Source organism: Oreochromis aureus, linkage group 7, assembly GCF_013358895.1.
Source record: "Oreochromis aureus strain Israel breed Guangdong linkage group 7, ZZ_aureus, whole genome shotgun sequence".
Taxonomy (NCBI): Eukaryota; Metazoa; Chordata; class Actinopteri; order Cichliformes; family Cichlidae; genus Oreochromis; species Oreochromis aureus.
Window position 1 is genome coordinate 58,234,348 of NC_052948.1, and position 19,821 is coordinate 58,254,168.

General features: G+C 40.4%; 1 protein-coding gene across 1 annotated transcript; it reads right to left on the reverse strand.

Moving 5' to 3' along the window:
- Positions 1–348: 348 nt before the first annotated feature.
- Positions 349–19,611, reverse strand: aars1 (alanyl-tRNA synthetase 1). The gene is made up of 20 exons (XM_031734228.2): positions 19,479–19,611; positions 17,593–17,748; positions 17,234–17,422; positions 16,495–16,640; positions 12,725–12,916; positions 11,180–11,324; positions 10,754–10,899; positions 10,527–10,635; positions 9,816–9,966; positions 8,924–9,048; positions 7,324–7,468; positions 7,058–7,236; positions 6,214–6,327; positions 5,763–5,969; positions 5,475–5,659; positions 3,015–3,123; positions 2,390–2,503; positions 2,087–2,293; positions 1,560–1,673; positions 349–1,470 (listed from the first exon to the last, which is right to left on the reverse strand). Exons 2-20 carry the CDS (start codon positions 17,734–17,736, stop codon positions 1,291–1,293), a joined length of 2,901 nt encoding a protein of 966 aa, XP_031590088.1. The 5' UTR covers positions 17,737–17,748; positions 19,479–19,611; the 3' UTR covers positions 349–1,290.
- Between the last annotated feature and the right edge of the window lie 210 nt (positions 19,612–19,821).

The window sequence follows — 19,821 nt, forward strand, 5'->3', positions numbered from 1 at the left end:
TTTGTTTAGTAGCTGATTGTGTCAGTATCAATAGACTGTAAGAGATAACCTCAATTTGAGGGTCACACTCTTAGCTTTTATAATCCAGTGAGAGCTGGATTTGAATGTGAAGCTCATACAGTAGCAACTTTTCAGTCATAAAGGGCTGTTTTCCTGCAGATTTCTATATAACCACAGGAGTCGCCCCCTGCTGGTCATTAGACACTGAGACGTGGAAGCTACAGCCATCTTTTATGTACAGTTTATGAACAGTGCTTTCAGTTTAGATCAATCTCAAATCCATAACTGCCCATCTAAAATGAAAAAGCTAAAGTTCATCACAGATCTACCAGGAATGACACAGACATGTGGCATTTGTCAGCTGTATTTATTCCATCCCATAACGTGACATTTCAGTGACAGGAAGCAGATACAATAACAAAACTTTCTGCATTTAATTAATCAATATTAAATGTCAGCAGTATGAAGTCACAAAGATTGGTTACTAGACATGTTCATGATCATTTTACAGTTAGTGAATTCTTAATTTACTAAATTAAACCCATTGTTTTATTACATGTCAGAAAATGGCTTGTTATTTGAAGACTATAATACAGCTACTGCATGTACTGTACAACTCCAGTCCAGCTAATCACAGGAGAGCACACAGGCTTTTGTCATACACATGGACGGAGCCAAACTGCTTTCTGCCAACAAAGGATAAACATTATTCATACTGTATCCAAGCTGGGTCAACTTGACTGTTATTCCTGAGCCCAAGTGGCACAGGAAGCCAAAAGAAGGACAAAGTGCCTTGGGGGCTTGTTTCTAAACAAACAGGACTACAGTGAGATGAAACTAAACACGGAGGCAGGATGGTGGTGTGTCGAGAGCCCACTTTGTGCTCCAAGGTAGGAATTTTTTGTCACTTTATCTGAGCTGCACAGTACTTGTAGGAGGCTACATCAAATGTATGTCCCTTTTCTTTTCCTCTGCATGCAAAAACGAGTTGGACACAGTAAAATAGAAATCATCTGCCATCCTCCTTCAGTTATGAGTGGATCTTATGTGTTCAAGTTATTCCCAGAGAGATTAGTTTTAACAGGGCAAAGCAGAAAGTAAAGACGAGTGGCTCATTTATTGCTGGCTGAGCATCAGTGGTTGAGTTTTGCTAGGTTTCTAACCTTTCTAAGTCTAAAGGAGGAGAGGAAAAACGAAGACAGGATGTTTAAAGATTTCAGACTAATTTCCACTTCACTCCCCGATATGTTTGTAACCTCACCTCCCACACAGACCCCACCCTCTCGCCTCTTAGTTCTCTCCCAGTTTGAGCCGTGCAAACTCGTTGGCCATCTGGAGCGCCTCCTGCAGGCACTGTGTGTTCCTGCCCGTGGCCTGTGCAGACATGTCTTTGCCGCCTCCTTTGCCGTCCAGCAGGGGACACAGCTCCTGAACCCACTGGCTGGCCTTCAGGCCACGGTTAGCCACATCCTGCAGAGAGGAAAGGTGGAGGGTGGAAAGGGTTAAATCCATGGAAAATGCTGAGAGCAAGGCTTCTAGCACATGTCACTGAATGATACCTGTGGGACTTGACACAAACAGGTGATCTTGCCAGCATCTGGGTCTACAGTGAAGAGCATCGCAGCTGTCTGAGGGGACTGCGACTTCAGCAGCTTCAGTGACTCATTCAGAGCCTGAGAGAGAAAGAAGGAAAGAGGGATGTAAAGAGGGGAAAAAAGGATGTGGGAATAGAAGAATAAAAAAACATCTCCTAATCAGCACTATTGATGTCTCAAGGTCACAACTAATGGGCCACAGAGCTGATTTAGTCCCGTGGCAATAACACAGTGAGATAAGCTAAGTGAGCCTGAGAAAATGTGCAGAGATAAAGTGAATTTTAATACTGTTTGCACTCCTAATTTATTTCTGTACAGGATGCTGATGAAGTCTCGGGGACTGGATTATAAATGTGCTCTCTCTTTATGCTCTGTATATCCAACAAGGACATGGTTCTTTTATGGAATAACATGTAAAAAGATTCATAAGAATTCTGCCACTGATATTCAGACTTCATTTCCCCCCAAAAATATTCTGTCTTGACTCTCACCTTTGCTGAGGCTCCGGTCTCCATCTCCATGACGAGCAGCGGCTGGTTTGGGTTGCTTTCGATCACCTCCTTCGTCTTCTCCAGAACCCTCTTCTGGATGTCAGCCTTGTAGTTGCGGTCCAAGTCATCCATGGTCTTCTTCAGGCCCTTCAGGGTTTCCCTCATCTCATCCTTTTGCCACTGAGAGATCACTGCGGTGCCTATCGACTGCAGAGGAGACGGAGATGTTACCACAGCGCAATTTGCAATTTTTCACAATTGATTTGCCTCGAAATGTTTCTCTAAACCAAACATCCCATTTACCTCAGTCATGTCAGCAATCTCTTTCTGTGTGTCCTTGTTTGGGCTTGTCTGCTGCTTCACCTTGTCTCCGAGGGCAGACAGAGACTGGCGCAGGGCATCGGCTTTCCTTTGAGCCTGATGGATATGCGACACAGCAGAGTGAGGAGTGAGGCAGGGGCAAAGATCAAAAAGGGCAAAGAAACATGAGGAGGAAGAATGAGAAGAGAATACAATTGGTGGAAAAGATTAAAGACTAATTATTGTCTAAAAATAGTAAATTTGTCCTGTGGGCCTGAAGAGAGAGGGGTGCAAATGCTATGTTGTTCTTTTTACTACAGTGTTCACCTCAACGTTCATTCAAGTTTCATCACAGAAACCCAAATGTCGCTTTGTCTCGGACAAATTTTCCTTTAATCAGTTGTGTTTGTAGTTACCAGTGTGAACATTTCACCATCAAGACACCACCGCCCCTCTGTGGGGCTACCGTCTTTAAAATGTTGTCTAAACCCTTCTCTGTATGTGGGGGTGGAAGTGAGTACATGAGTGTAACGCTTTGAGCGAGTACATCAGTAAGTGTAAGCTGTGTGTGTGTGTGTGTGTGTGTGTGTGTGTGTGTGTGTGTGTGTGAGTGTGTGAGAGTCCTGACCTTCTGGGCCTCTGTTCCTGTCACTGCAACGATGCGGCGGATGCCCTTAGCGATGGCCTCCTCTGAGACGATGACAAACGGCGCGGCGTGACCCGAGTTCTGCAGATGGCTGTGGATAACAGAAAACAACAACGTTACACAACTGCGGGAGGCAGATGAGAAGTAGGAGAGGGGCGAGCAGCAGCAGAGGACGAGGAGCAGAGAGGAAAACATTACCAAACAACAGCAGCAGGAATGAGAGGCTCTTTGAAGTGGCTGCAGATTAAAACAACATCAAAGACAGCATCAAGAAGCACACCAACAGTTTCCTGAAACCTGAAGCAGCTTGAGATGGAAGGATGTGCAATTAAAACCAAAAAAAGAAAAAAGAAGATGAAGAATGGGCTTAATGCAAATGTCTTTTGCGGTGCTTAAAATCTGAACCGACCCTCGCAGCCTTTGCATCAAAAATAGCTCGGAATATTGGCTCCTGCAGCACAAAATGGCATAAAAAGCCAGGCTATAACACAACGTGTGAAAGAGCGAAGATGTCTGGGCATTCAGGTGAATTTTACAGCCAGGAGCAGACACTGTACGAGTCAGTGGAGCAAGTCTAATCAGTGGATTGAGCTTGACGAAATGTTCCAGGCCTCTGTCTGCACAGGGACACGCTCGTCTCACCATAAAGATGCACAAATCCAATTAACGCTTTCCACTTTACACACCGCCCCTGGGCTGGTCTGAAAACTATCGGCCCAATGCAAATGCGCGTATTTGGACTTTTGTACACTGATATGTGTTCACGCTGCACACTTGATTCCACTCAGGGCGCACACAGTAATGGAATGGCAAACACACTTGAATCAACGCAGCATATCAAATTAAGAAAAATGTTACCATGCTTGGATTTTTCATCCTGCCACATGTTGTCGTTCTGCTCATTTTTCCCCCCTGCATTTTCCCAAACATCACTAACATCTGTGAAATACACTGTTAAACAAATAGACATTGTCACCATTCATTATCACAACATGATAATGAATGAGGCAGCTCTCCAAACAAAAGGAGTGAAGCTGAGAAAAACTGGTTTGAGGTTTTTAGGCAAACACTAACAGAAGGCCATTTTCTCTGTTTGAGAAACTGTTGACAAACTGACAATTAGCGTCCATTATTCATGGAGAACGGCTGCAACTGTTTTAAATCACAGACAAGAAACCCATCAATAATATAGTTAGCGATAGAAACTGAGTTCCAGCACCAAACTGTACAATCTGAAGTTGAAGTGTCCAACCCATAAACCGTATATTAAACACGGCCATAGCTATTACTCCATCTACCAGTGGAGTCCACATTTTGAAGTCTAAACATTAGTATGTTGGTCCCCACCAGAGCAAACCTAGCGAGCTTTGGAGAAAAAAAAATGAATGGGGGACAACGCACAGATGGATACCCTGCTAATAACAGACATAAAATAAAATAATACTATAATTATAACTTGTTGGAAAACTGTACCACAAAAATCAGCCACATTATTTGTCAGATAGATTCATTATCAGAAACACGGTCTTCAGTTCAGCTCAGGCTGAAGCCTAGTAGGCAGCGGGTACAGCTGTCTCTGTTGGCACAGTTGCCCCTAAATGTAAGACTTAAAATCCAAGTGGTTGAATTATAAAAAAAACAAACAAAATAATACTGAAAAAAATCTGATGAATTTAAACAATTGGCTCAAATTAAGCACTTTAATACATAAGTCTAAAGGGTGTTTGACATTTCCACACCGCCTTGATTTTTTAGCACCAAGTATCCATAACTCGAAATTTGTTATTTTCAAGTTATTTTCTTGAAATTCCAACTTACTAACTAATGATGTCATTTTCTTGTTACCCGGAAGGATATGGCACAGAGGAATGTGCACTCAAAACCGGATCATGAGCTACCAATGTATAGCAACAAATTGGCGCTTTCGGGAGTACGTTTGCTAATAGTAACGCCATGTGATTCAGATAATATCACAAGGATTTTATCATTTGTGAAGCCACGCTGAAAATACTCAGCAGTATGTGCATTCATGACTGGCTGTAATACTGGTAGCTTAGCTCTAGCATTTGTAGCTGAGGGCTTCAGCTTCTGGGTAACAAGGAAATAATGTCATTCACGTAGATTACTGACTGGCAGTGCTAACTCGAAATTTCGAGCTATTACATCAAAATTTTGAGAAAAGTCAGTCAAAATTTCAAGTTACTTTTCTCGAAACGTATTAACTTGAAATTTTAAGAAAATAATTCGAAATTTCGAGTTATGGATACTTTTTTTTTTTAGTGGCGGAAACGGGCTTCCTTAGACCCATCACATATAAAAACTTTTCGTTAAGAGGAAACCACGCTGAGTTGACCCAACAATTAACAGCCATGTGGTTGATTTGCATTCGCCCTCACGTGTGAGCAGAAATGCACAAAGACTGAAAACAAGTGCCATACTCACGTTCCACCACAAAACTCGATGGAGGTGAGGGAACCAGCAGCACTGTTGGGGTCTGCCAGTAGTTCTGGGACAGGAATGCCAATAGACACGACACGGACCGGGTCGGGGTATGTCTCATCGAATACAGCGCGCAGACCCTGAATCGCTTTGGCTTCTGCGAGGGTTGCTTCCATTGCGTACACAGTCTGGAAAGTTAAAATCCAATATTAATATTAAATAAAGGTCTGTAAAGATTAACATTTTTTTCTCTTCATAAAACTGTCTGGTGATTTCACTCCATCCACTGACCTTGGCATCTTTTATCATGGTACAAGCGATCTCCTCAGTCCGGCGGACCTCATCCGTGCTGAGAGCACCTTTAGCAGTGAAGTCAAAGCGCAGGCGATCGGGGGCAACCAGGGAGCCCCTCTGGTCTGCCTCCCCTAGCACCCCACGCAGCGCAAAGTTTAAGATGTGTGTAGCAGTGTGATTGCTCATGATGGGTCTACGGCGAGCCTGGAAAGTGTGTGTGGATAGATATTTTTGTCTTCATTCAGAGGCATTAAGACAGATGAAGCTTAGATGCTGAAAAACACCTATTTGCCTGATAGTACACAAAGAAGTCACAAAGGCCCATCAACCAGGGGCCAACCAGAGTCAAAGCTCAACATACCTAGAATCTCTTTTACTTAGCTGGCTTTTTGTTTGTGTTTTTTTGTTTTTCAAAACCTAGGGTCAATATCCCAGTTTCAATTCTCACCTCATCTACATGTAAGGTGACACGGTCTCCAACTTTCAGTGTGCCATAGACTGTACCCACATGGAGAACGTAACCTCCTCGAACCTGCGTATTCTTCACCGAGAACTCCATGCGCTGCAAAAAGCAGAAGAGTACATTCAAACAAAAGTTTTCATAGTCAAAAAGAAAAACTCCTGGCTGAAGGCAGTCTGATGGTTTGTGTGTCTGTGTGATTAAATATTTTGGAGAACACAAAGACTTAATAAGTCAAAGCTCTTTATAGAAAGTTCTCACATTCTCAGCAAATATGAGAATTACTAGAAGAATACATAAAGACATACAAAAGAAATGAAGTGCTGGCATTTGAATGGATCCCCCCCACCCTCCCCCACAGATGTTCTGCTAAAACTCTGATATGAATGTTTTCATGCCATTCAAGTTCTCAGTTATGGACGAGAGACAAGAACAATTTATTATCTTTTGTCCATTCTTCTGTCAGAACTATGATAATTCATTTGGCAGGCTTTTTCGCCAAGCAGATGGGCTGTTTGCTCGCGGCCATGATTTCCAGCAGCTATCAGATCCAGAAGTGCTATTTGAACAAATGTGTTAGCTTTGAAGACAGACTGTGCAATTCTCATCCGCCCAGTTAAAAGTCGACAAAAGGTAAAGCTCGATTTCTCTCTGTACCTGCAGTGTGTTCGGGAGGAAAAACAAACTCCAACTGTGACAATTACCCTAATGAAGGGAAACTATCAAAGCCCTTTTTTACAACACCAACAGGATTAACAGAGCTCATTACAGAAGTGTAAAAAGCACATGAACCAAGGTGTTGTTTCCCTCAATTTATTTTTATTGCACTTACATCCTCTGTACTGTCATCCTCTCTGAGCAAGTAGCCTTCATCAAATGTCTGTCCACCCTGCTCTGCATAGAAGGACGTCTGGTCCAGCACCACGCCACACTCCTGACCCGTGGTCACCTCATCGCAGAAGGCGCGGTCACGACGGAGAGCAAGCACTGTAGCTGAGGCCTGCTGGAACTCTGGGTACAATAATAGGATACAGATCAGTTGACTTTAAAAGGTAAATGGACTTGTACTTATATAGTGCTTTTCTATGCATCACTTACGGTAGTTGCCATTTTCATCTGAGGTATAATTGTATTTGGGAGAGTCATCTGTGGCGGGTATCTGCTTGTTTCTCAGCTCTTCGATGGCGTAGATGTCCAACATGATGTGGTCCTCATCTCCTGCGCCCTTACCCTGGGACTTCAACTACACACACACAAACACAAACAGTCTCGTGCTCAGTCATAACCCAAAAAATACAGAAACATTTACAATTAAATTACAGAATGACTGATAGCAAAAGACAATCACAATTTGTCTGGTATAATCATTCAATAAAGATTAGACATTTTTAAGTAATGACTGTGCAAGATTGTGCATAATTCATTTAATCAGTTCCCGGAACTGTAGCAGATAAAATGAGTTAAATTCCTGTACATTTACACCAATATCGAATAATGTTAAGCGTTCTACATTTACATCAGTGTGGAAGATGGAGTGACTTTCCGGGAGTGCTACAGAGATGGCACAATATCAGACCCAAGGAACGCTTTGAGAGTTCTCTTTCCCTTTCTTTACAAGATTATAAGCTCTCTCACTTTCTTACAGACAGGTTTCAAAGATGGGAATTGAAAGCATGCACATGTCGATTTCTAGCCAACATAAATGTTAATCAACTCAGAAAAACAATAGGAAACAGCAACAAACGAGGGGACAGCCAGAAGACAAGTTTCAGGTAAACTGGCTCAGACTGCATCCATTGCTTAAGCACATAACAGTTAAATGAGCAATTGGATTTGTAAACATGTAGTGCTTTAGTGCAGAATGGATGCAGCTCAATAAGATGAGGGGAAAAGAATAAAGGGAGAAGAAATTACAGCCATGACGAAGCAAAATCTGGGGGAAAAGGAGGACAATGTAGTATAGCTGTAGAAACCCAGAAGTGTAGAAATCCCACTTATGAGATATTTTGCAAGTTTCTTCTTCTGTATATTTATTCAATTCAATTTTATTTACTTAGCACCAATTCACAACAACAGTTGCCTCAAGGCACTTTATATTGCAGTGTAATGAGATATTTTCTGGATAACGTAAGTCTCACATGTGAAAGACCACTGAGAACATTTGAAGTTTGCAATGTTCCTAAATTTGTTCTCCTTCCTCAAGACACATAATAAATCAGTACTTGCGTGATATTATTTAAAAAAAAAAAAAAAAAAAAAGCTGAGAAAAACCGGTTTGAGGCTTCACAGGTGTATCTAATAAACTGGTAACTCTATAAAAGGTTAAGGAGATATTGTACAGTACTGTGCTGTGTCAAACTCCCCCAAGTGGGAATGAGGAGAACTGCAGTATTGGTATGAGGCTCGTACAAAGTCGATGAAATGTGTGGGATAGAAATCAGAGGTTGCAGTCTTACGGAAAGCAAATCAATCTTTTGGCTTAATCAAACAACAAGGGATTCACACCGAACTGTAAAGTAAATGTAGGCTTATTTAAACAGCAGGTGCATGACTCCTGATTCTGACTTACAGTGCAATACTGGAGAATGCTGACACAAAGCAAAACAGTGCACCCACAGGAGTGGACACAAAAACTACTGTTCAGTAGAGTCTCGCTAACAGGACGGTCAAGGCCATATTCAAACAATCATCTGCTCACCTGTGCTGCCTTCTTCTCCTCCTCGAAGCCAGCCAGGTCAACCTCCATGCCTTTCTCCTCAGCAATAAGGGAGGTGAGGTCCAGAGGGAAACCGTATGTGTCATACAGCAACCATGCTGTGTCACCTTTGTGCATGGAGAGAGGGAGAAAAGACAGAAGTGTGAGTGTCTGAAACAACACTGCTTAAACACTTATGTCCTTGAGTCAGACAATAAAAAAAATATTGATCCATTGGAGCCTTTGTTTGGCTAAGTAAAAGCATGAAAAGCACAAATAAACCGCTTTGTAGCAGCTTATGTTTGCAGGGTGCACTAATGATTCGGACACATTTTGTGACAATGAAGAAATATTAGTTTGCCTGAGGTATACAACTTTTGAAAAAATCCATTACAGTGTACACTAACAACCTTGGAGGGTTACGTTTATAAGCAAAGCAGAATGTGCATCAATTTTTATGTCGCTTGAATTTATGGTCTGAAACATCAATTGATGAATTTTTCAGCTTTTCAAACTGTAATTCCTTCCCTTTAGTGAGTATTTTTGTACTGATCTGGGAAGCTCTGAGGCACTGAGCATGACAGTCAGACAAAAAGATGAAGGAAGAGACTGATCCATAATGCCAACAAATTCTGATGGGATTAAAAGCGGGAAAACAAAGCAACTGAAGGAGGGAAGAAATGACAGAAAAATGAGCCAAGAAAAGAAGAAGTCATGTGGGTGGTGAAGACAGATGAAAGGTGAAGAAAGGATAAAATGAAGAGGATAATTGAGGGAGGATGTAACAAAAACAGAGCAGTGAACTTCTTAAAAGAAAGTTACACACGTTACACTAAACACTGCACTCTCAACTAAAAAAAATCAACAAAGTTTAATGTGTTTTAACGTGTCTCACCTGGGATTGTCTTTGTGTCAGCCAGACTCATTATCTTCCTATCCAGGATACGGCGCCCTCTGCTGAGGGTTTTAAGGAACTGCGCCTCTTCCTCGTTAATAATGTCCTTCACCATTTCTGGGTCTTTCTTCAACTCTGGGAATGCTTCACCCTGGAGGATGCAGTCAAAGTAGACCCATGGAGATGTAGACAGAGAGGGGGGGGAAGAAAGAAAGAAATGGAAAAGGAGGAGTAAAAACAAGACACGTCATTTAGAGTTTATTAAGTGTTTTATGTTAAGTAATACTAAACACCAAGATTTTTTGAAACAGTCATATATTTTCACAACACTGGAAAATACAAAATACACACCTCAAAATTAAGAATATATAAAACAAAGTCTCATTTGAAATCTAATGTTAGCAATAAGGAAAGCTTCCTGCAGTAAATTCTATTCCCTGCTGTTATCCAGTAAATGCAATTACACATTAAAAGAAAAATGTCATTAAACTAGTTTTGGTAGAACAGAACAAATGTTTTTTTGGCTTCTAAAGTAGGAAATGCTATTTAAAAAAGTAAGAGAAAAACTGTCTTCAACATTAACCCAGTCACACTACAAGATCAGAGAATAAAACAGCTAAAATTAACGTAACCCTCATGACAATAACCCAAACAACAGCAAGTTGTGTGTCTGTAATGCCTACGTGAACTACAAAGGAAAGAAAATCTCACCAGGGAATCGACCACTACATCCACGAGAGAGGCAAAGAAGCCTCTCTGAGCACCCAGCTTCTCATGAGAATATCTGACCGCACGGCGCAGGATCCTCCTCAACACGTAGCTAAACATGGTGGAAACAACAACATATTTTAATGTGTAAAAAAGGCTCCACAAAACTTTTCATTTGCAACCATCACTGTTAAGTCTGTTGAGTATTTAAACAATCAACAATGTCCTACCCTCTTCCTGTGTTGTCAGGTCGACCGCCATCTGATAAGGCGATGGTGATGGTGCGGGCGTGGTCAGCAAGCACACGGTAAGCCATGTCGATACCATCAGCGTCCTCAGCACCTACTTTCCCCGTGTAAGGTCGAGCACCCGTACCCTGAAATAGATCATATTCTTCATGTTAGATATGTGGGCCCCAAACTTCTTCCTCTAATGTAAATAAACACATCGATAAATGCTGCTGTTAAGGCAACTTTGTGTGGAATCATACTACCAGATTAATTAATAGGAATAAGGAGAGTTTTGATATTTAGATTCAGTAGCTATAACTATTTACTGTATCTTGCCCAATCTAATCATAATTTCTCTTTCATTGAACTGTCGAGTAAAGGATAGATCTTCTCTCTCTTTCACACAAACCCTTGACACTTCTGTACCTTCTGAATGGCTTCGAAGTACGGGATGAAGAGGTCAGTGTCATAGTTGGACATTTTATTCTGCAGTACAGACACAAGGCGCTCCAGACCCATCCCTGTGTCAATGCTCTTCTTAGGCAGCGGCTTCAGCTCCGTCTCTGACTCTCTGTTAAACAGTTAAAAAAAACACAGATTCACTGATCAGTAAAAAGATTTAAGACCTCTTGTCAGTGCTGTTTTGTTATAGAGGTACACACTTGTTATTACTAAAACATACATATATATGTAATTTATATGCAACTACTGTTCTTTTTATTTACCATTGTAGTTTGCAGTTTATAAAAAAAAAAAGACTGCTGTTATCCTGTATTTAATTTACCCTCTTCCATAAAAATAGGCCCACTGGTGAGAATTCCTCGACAGTAAATTTCTTGGAATGCGTTAACAAAAGATTTAGTTTTAAGTGGTGTGGAGAGTGGGAGTGTGCATCTGATTCACTAGCTTGAACATCCTGTCCAAAACAGATAGAGGTGTGTCCAAATTCCAGCCCATGTTCCTTGTTTAGATTCATGTAAGGGTGTGCTGCTGCCACACAGGTTCTTTTTGTCACCTGCCGAACAGGTAACAAGGCTCAGGTGAATCTGAAACCAATTTAAGCACACGGCTGCTGTTGTGTTGATAATTGCTGTCAGTGATAACTTTTCACTGTGGTTTAGTTCAAATATGCTGGGAAATACTACAAAACATCAGAAAAGCATTGTTTTGTTTTTTTTGCTAATTACAGTGTGAAAATGCCTATACACCACGTGTACATGTGAATACAGTCTTTCCCTGTTTGTTCAGAACATGGAAATATAGTAAGTTAATATAAGGTGCACTGAGCTTTTACAGGTCCCTGTATTCCAGCAGTTACTCCAGTGCTTTTTCATTCTGCTTATACCTGTTATCAGTATTTCTAAAAGAAAAAACAAAAACAAAAAAAAAACCTACTTATCTTTTTTTCCACCCCCATGAGATTTTATAGACAGCAGAAGACATAAACGCATAACAAACATTACATTGTTGCAACAGAATCTAACTTCACTACTGGATCGATGTTGAGTGCAAGTTCAAAAGGCTGGGTGCTTAAGGCTTGTGAACACAGACTAGAAAAAGAACTTAACAACATATCATTTTTTTCTTTGGCATTTTTTTCACCAAACGAGCACAACTATGGATGTGAAAGCAAACGTGAGCTCTGCTGGAACTGAGGACAAAGCAACACTATGGATTCGTGTAGCCCAGCAGCCTTGACAGGACTAATCCTGGAAGTCATTTTCAAAACACCACAAGGTGTAAACGAATGCAATGAACCAAGAAGATTTTACACTGCCTCATAAGACATGACAAGAAATTACTTACTCTTTTAACACAGCATGTGATGTTGTGTGAAACAATGTGTGAATTTAATGCAAAAGCATTATTCCTTTAACAAATTATTTTGCTTCATGGATGCGATCATCGATTCATAAAGTCCTCTTAGTAAGATCATTTTTCACTGTCTGTGTGTGTGTGTGAGTGTGTTACCTGTTGAACTGGATGAACACCAGGTTCCAGATCTCCAACACATTGGGATCATCCATGTTCACCAGGTGAGAGGCGTCTCGCCCTCCAATGCGGTCGTAGTGGATCTCACTGCAGGGGCCGCAGGGGCCGGTGTCTCCCATCTCCCAGAAGTTATCCTTCATACTGCCCGGCAGGATGCGAGCCTCATCCACGCTAAACCAAACAAAGAAACAGAGAGAGGCAGAACTTGAATCAACTCCCTTAAGATGAAAAGACAAATGAATCTTCGACAAGCAAAACATTTTTGTCTGTTGCTGATCAGATCACCAGGATTGTAATGAATACTTTTGAACTCTTGTTTTTATTTTAAGGTGTAGTGTTATTTAACAAACATAAATCCATTTTAACAAATCAAGAAAATTCATAGATTTTACTTATACTTTTAACCAACTGCCAAGCTGCTGTTATCTTGGTGCTTTGAATGCAGATGTGACAAGATGACAAGGGCTACATCTCACATACAACGGTGATCATAACGTAAAATAAAAATCATATTGTATTTAATTAGATCAAGGCTATATTCCAGAAAGCATGTTCATCAAAATCTGAGTTTTCAAAATATAGTCTGACTTGAACTCTGAAATGAGCAAATCTGGGTTTCCTCTTCTAGAACAGCTGATCAGAGCAAGTTCAATCAACTCTGAGTATGTTCACCGTGAATTAAGACCATGCATGAGTAGGGAAAGAAAGCCATCATCAATCAAACTCACTGACAATGGGTAAATAAAGAAGAGAGACTCCCTTTGAATCCAGTAGACTGAAAAATATGAACGTGTGTCAGTGATGATCATGATATTTATTTTAAAAAACAGGAGTGCAAAAAACAGTAATTTTTATTAGCATGGGTGACTCTGCCAGCAATGCAATTATTCAGCTGCAACCTGCCAGGGACAAAATGTACAAAGACTGATGATAAAAATCTGGAGAAACCAATCACAGTTTACTGACAGATTTTTATTATTTACCCAGGATCATTTACCCAGACAGCAATAGACTTCAGGGCAGACCTGTCCTCCAGACGTTTTTTTATTAAATAAAAAATATAATTAATTATAGTTTATGGCCATATCATTGTTTTAATAATTATTCAGTGAACATTTAGTCTATTGACTATTGATGTAATGTAGCAACCTCACTTTTTGTAAAATGGAGAATTTCTTTTTTTTCTGCCATTACTGGAAAAAATGTATGAGAGATTTACAGAAAATCTCTGCTTTAATATTTCCCATTGTGTCCATTTTCAATCTGATGTAATCTGACTTTAATCTATCTAATTGATAGATGACTGCTCTCTTACAGCCACAGATGTTTTACTTAGTTACAGTTAATAGAAAAACTCAGTAACAGTTTCACATTCAACTGAAAAGTCATTAGATTTTAAATATTCAAATATTTTCTAATATTTAAAATCTATAAAATACTTGAATGTTTTAAATATTTAAGTATGTTTTTGAGAGGATGAGCTATTTTGAATAAAGTATCATGTTGGGAAAAATGTAGCCATTATGAACTGATCCAGATGTGATAATGAGCTGAGAAATGAGAAGAGTGGAAATGGATCAGAGCCTGATCTGATCACAGTCAGTCACAGTCTGAGTCTGTGATCTTTACTGGTGCTGCTATGTAGCCAATGGTACCTTTTTGACTATTAAGATAAGATAAGATAAGATAAGATAATTCTTTATTGTCATTGCACAGTCATACATAGTACAGTAGTACAATGAAATTGGAAAAACTGTCCTACGTCGGCACTACATATAACACAACACGACACGATATGACACATCACAACGCAACACAAACAACACAACACAGTATATTAACTTAGAAATAAAAAAGAAGAATAAGTGTTATGTGTATTGCACACTGTTATTATTGCACATTAATTATTATTGCACCTTGTTATAAATATAAATATTATTATTGTTATTGTTTTAAACATTGTTACCTCCCCCTAAAAAAAGTCCAGGGAGGTAGCCAATCAGGTCAGCTATTTGCATTGATTAGGGCTATTGCCCTATTGTAAAAGCTGTCCTTGAGTCTGTTTGTTCGGGACCTCAGCAGCCTGAACCTCCTGCCAGACGGCAGCAGCTTAAACACCCGGTGTCCTGGGTGTGTACAGTCTCGTAGGATGCTGCGTGCCCTCTTGAGACAGCGAGTGCTGTACAGGTCCTTCAGGGAGGGAAGAGGATGTCCAATGATTTTTGGGCCATATTGATGACCCTCTGAGTGCCTTTCTGTGTGCTGTGGTGCAGCTGGAGAACCATACACCGATGCAATATGTCAGCACACTTTCAATGGAGCAGCGGTAGAAGACGGTCAGCAGCTCCTGGGTCAACCCATTGAGACCAATTTAGCTGATTTTCATTGGAAAAAAATGTCAACATTCATACTCTGAATTTAAGACATTATCATGAAGTCACAGACTTAGAAAGATGGAGACTAGGGATGGGCCATATCATACCATTCACGGTAATACTGGTATAATGTTAGGCAATGATAAGAAAATGAAATATCGCGATAGAATATGGATAAAACGCGCATACACGGTGCCTTTGTTTTCATACGCACATGGCGGAAAAAGCATGGCGGCGACGGAGAATGAGAAGGGTGAAAGCGGATCACTTACATGAAACAGATGAACCAGAATTGGTTTGTAAAAATGCTGCAACTTCAGTGGTGTGGAACTGGTTTGGTTTTCGTCTGTCAGATACACACCAAAGCACAATTTTTGGTAGAGCATGCAAGCAGGCCGTCGTTATTACCTTGTTTTTCAGAAAATAAGGCATACTTAAAATCAATCCTTTGATTTTCTCCGGTGCGCCTTATGTGTGAATTCTGGTTGTGCTTACTGACCTCGAAACGATTTTTTGTGATACACGGCGCTCAAAAATCTGTCAAAAAATGTTTTAGTATGACGCCGCACCGCTTGATGGATTGTTGGAGCATTACAGCTACCGTAGTCGGGAGGCTCACGGAGCAATACATACTGTGCTTCAACATAATATTACCGTATTGTGTGTGTATAACCTCTTTTTAAGTTTTGTGGATATTATACATGGTTATGCTGAGGATATGTCAGCCGATTTCCACTAGAAATGCCTTTTGGTTAAACTGTCAGCAAGGAATTTGCATTTTCACTATTAAATTTTTATATAGTTTTAATGCACATAAAAAACAGCTACTTGTTTAAGTGAAAATACATTGACGGGGTTTTTTTGCAATAATAAAGTTGTGGAGTTGAAAAGCATTTTGTCCCGCGTCAATTATATCGTCAGTAATAACGTTATTGCAAATTTTCAAATATATATCGTGATAAATATTTTTGGCCATACTGCCCTGCCCTAATGGAGACTATATAGATTTTTTTCTGACTGGATTATAAATTCATGAAGTAATCACTGTTGCCACCCTTACATCTGACACCCTCTGTAACTCAAAGTTGAAGTTTAATCTCTTTTTAGACCCACAGTTTTCCTCAGCTCAGGGTTGATAAACTCAAGAGTTGTTAGCTAAACCTGCTTCCTGGAATAGGTCCCAGAAACCTAGTGTTTACTAAAGCAACCAAGGTCCATTTTCCCACAGACCATGACATTGTTTTGGAATGTCGCCGCCTCTTTCTGGCCATTAAAAAGATTGCAGGTTTAAGGCACTTCCAAACTGGTTTCACTTTTCACATCACAAGCTTTATCTATTTTTACATACAGTCAATGCTCCCAAGGCTCACTCACCCCAAGTCCATCCAGATCTGTTTGCACTCCAGGTCGGGCTCCAGGCCTGCATCCTCATTACCTCCAAAGTAGGTGACATACAGGCGCTCTAAAGGAATACCAAACTCCTGAGTCAGCAGCTCCAAGGCCATCTTACAGGCCAATTCCTGCAGAGCAAAAATGATGCAATAACAATTTAGAGCTGTTTAGACACCATCTTGTCCATTAATAATGATAATTAATATGTCATTGTAATATAACAAGCAACATTGACAGAAAGGAGAGAACAGCAAGATTCTCACATAAATCAACTTTAACCACTTTACCCAAAAATATAAAAAGAATGAGATGAGGTCCAGGCTCATATGTTCAAGCATTTTTGTATTAGAATTATCTCCTTTTCCATACTAGCGAACAATTCCCTCATTCTTATTTTGAAAGTGCCCTTTTCCTGTGCCTCTACAATGAGCTCACCAGTACTACAAAGCTGAACAGCTACTGTCCAAGACAAAGAAGTTATAGAGTTGTAGACTGACTTGAGAGGGAGCAGATTATGCTGCCCAGTTATACATTTGTCACAAAGTACTTGGCAAACAAAATATTTGCAGAGGAGAAATTTATAAATGGTGAAAGCGCTTGCAGCAACATGTGTGTATACTCGAGCACCATTCCACAAACATGATCTAAATCTGTGGGAAAGACTAAAAATACAAGTAACAAAAAAGTTAAACTGATGTATTGGATGAAAAAAATGTAATACCTTAAAGTAGTCCCCAAAGGACCAGGAGCCCAGCATCTCAAAGAAGGTGTGGTGGTAGACATCTTTACCCACATCGTCCAGATCATTGTGTTTGCCTCCTGCACGAATACACTTCTGGGTGTTGGCAGCACGATGCAGCCTGGCCATGGGATGTGATGGATCAATAGTGTTGAGGAAGATGGGCTTGAACTAAAGGAAATGAGGTGCAAAAACAAAAAATCTTGAGAAAAAAATAATTTTTTTCAAGAAAGTTTGCTAGATCTGATTTCCGAGCCTATTCTAAAAGTTGTGAATCAGTGGGTACATAAAAAAAAAAGCCATGGTGTAGGAAGCAGTGCTGGGAAAGACATGGTGTGTACCTGGTTCATGCCAGCATTGGCAAAAAGCAGCGTGGGGTCATCCAGGGGGATGGTGGATGAAGAGTGAACATACTGGTGCTCATAGCGACAGAAGAAGTCAATGAACTTCTGGCGAATTTGAGCTGCATTCAAGGAGGAGTCCATTCTGAAGAAGCTCTGTGAACAAAATTACACACAGAGAAAAGAAACACTTTAGCTATCAAGCACATTTAAGGAGGTCTTGTCCAAATGCAGCCAGTGATTTTTTTTTTAGTTAATTCTTGGTCCAATTAAATTGTTCCAGGTCAAAGACAGAAGGATAATTTAACTCACAGAAACTGGTCCCATTTAGAGAGGTGGATGATTATTTGGTCTGAGTAACAGCAACTTTTCTACTAAGTTATTAAAACACAATTAAGGCCTGTTCTTCCCTTTCAGGCAGTAGTCACCTTAAGGGTACACTCTTAGTGCTCTTGTATCCAAATACTAATTTGGCAAGTACAGAAGAGGTAGGGGTGTGTGTGTGTGTCACATCTTGGGTAAAGCTTTTTAACCAGCTGTTTAAAACACTGCCTTACCATCAATTAACAGCATCAGCAATTTCCCATGGGTTTCTCTTCCTGTCATATGACTTTGCAACTAGCGAGAGCTCTGGCAAGGCTGGTGCATAAGTTTGGGGTTGTACAAGCCACCTTGTTGTTTTCACCTTTACAGGCAACAATTTTCTTCCATATTTTAAATGCAAGTAATGTGCTTTGTTGGAAGCTGTTGAAGTAGCTCCTTTTTAGGTAGCAAAATGTCATTCAAGGCAATCCCATATAATAAAAAAAAGAATTATACACTTGTCAGTGCTTTTAAAGGCTGGTTAAAGAACCGTCCAGTATTGGCCAGAAAATACATGACTTTGTCCATAAAGTATCAAAACATTATGAAATTGTTTATCGGTCATTCAAGTGTCATGCATGTTTTGATTTTACCACTCCACACCAAAAGCTTAAAATTAAGTCTGTTTGTAGGGTGTGGCTGTTAACCTAGCTGCAGCTAATTGGCCTGACGCTCTCCTCATAAACAACAGCAGCTCAGGAATCCAGTAAGACAGGTGAGGCGCACAATGCTCTAATCTTAAACCATGAAGTCAAATCCAATTTTAGGTAAGAATGGAAACAAAAGCACTTTATTTGGACTTTTGCAGTACACATATTTCATTAAAAATGTGATACCATATATAATTAAAAGGCAGCAGAGCTCAATTCCCATTGGTGTAAACTAACTGCCAAAGGAAACCTCAGCTGGTGTTTCCAGCTTTCTGGGAATAAGGAGTGGATGACAAACAGCCCATGTCCCCATCCTGACAACAAACCATTTAGCGGGCAACCAGAGAAAGAAAAGACGTGGGGTGTAAGTATTAGCCCAGTGGTTTTGAGAAATAAATAATGGTGCATTTTCAAGACAAAATAGGGACATTTATAATCATAGAACAGGTAGACGGAGACCAGGTTGATGATAAATACTGGACCCATCTTTCAGGTTAGTGACAGGAACAGCCCTGTTCTCTGTCTCCATGGCACAAAACCAGTGAACTTAATCTCGTAAGTCTAACATAAACTTCCAGACCACACAAATTTGTGACAGTCATGTGATACAACATATTTCCTCTTAAAGTGCTACCAAAAACCGACAGTCTGCAATGTAAGCTAGTCAGCTGACTATAATTGCTATTCTAGGTAGAGGCACTAGCTTGATCTGACGTTAGCAGGCTAATGTGTTAGCCAGTTAATCAAGCTACCTCCCTGCACTCAGGCTGAGATAGACAGTTCGGCACACTGCTCTAACTGAAAGGCTATTCTGCTGGACAGTACAATGAAGATAGCTTATTTCAACTACTTTAAACACATGAAAATACTCACAGAAGCCGCTATTCCCGCAGAATGAATCAGGTACTTCTCCTTCACTCCACGCTGCTCAAACAGAAGGAAAGCACAACCAGCGGTCACACCTACGACAGCCTACGTCACCTACGACAGGTCCGGCTACACAGAAACGTCAGGAAATCTGCTTTCCTATTGAACAAATCTACTGTCCTTCTTAACAGAGCCCGCCACGGCAGCGATACAAACCTCCGTGCTTTGGCTGATGCAACTAAAACGGTGTCAGCTCAGATTTTTGTTGTCGTTTTTAAATATATTAGTTGATGTAGAGAAATATGTGAGAAAAGTCCCCAAGCCCAATGAATTCCAGCTTTTGTTTCAA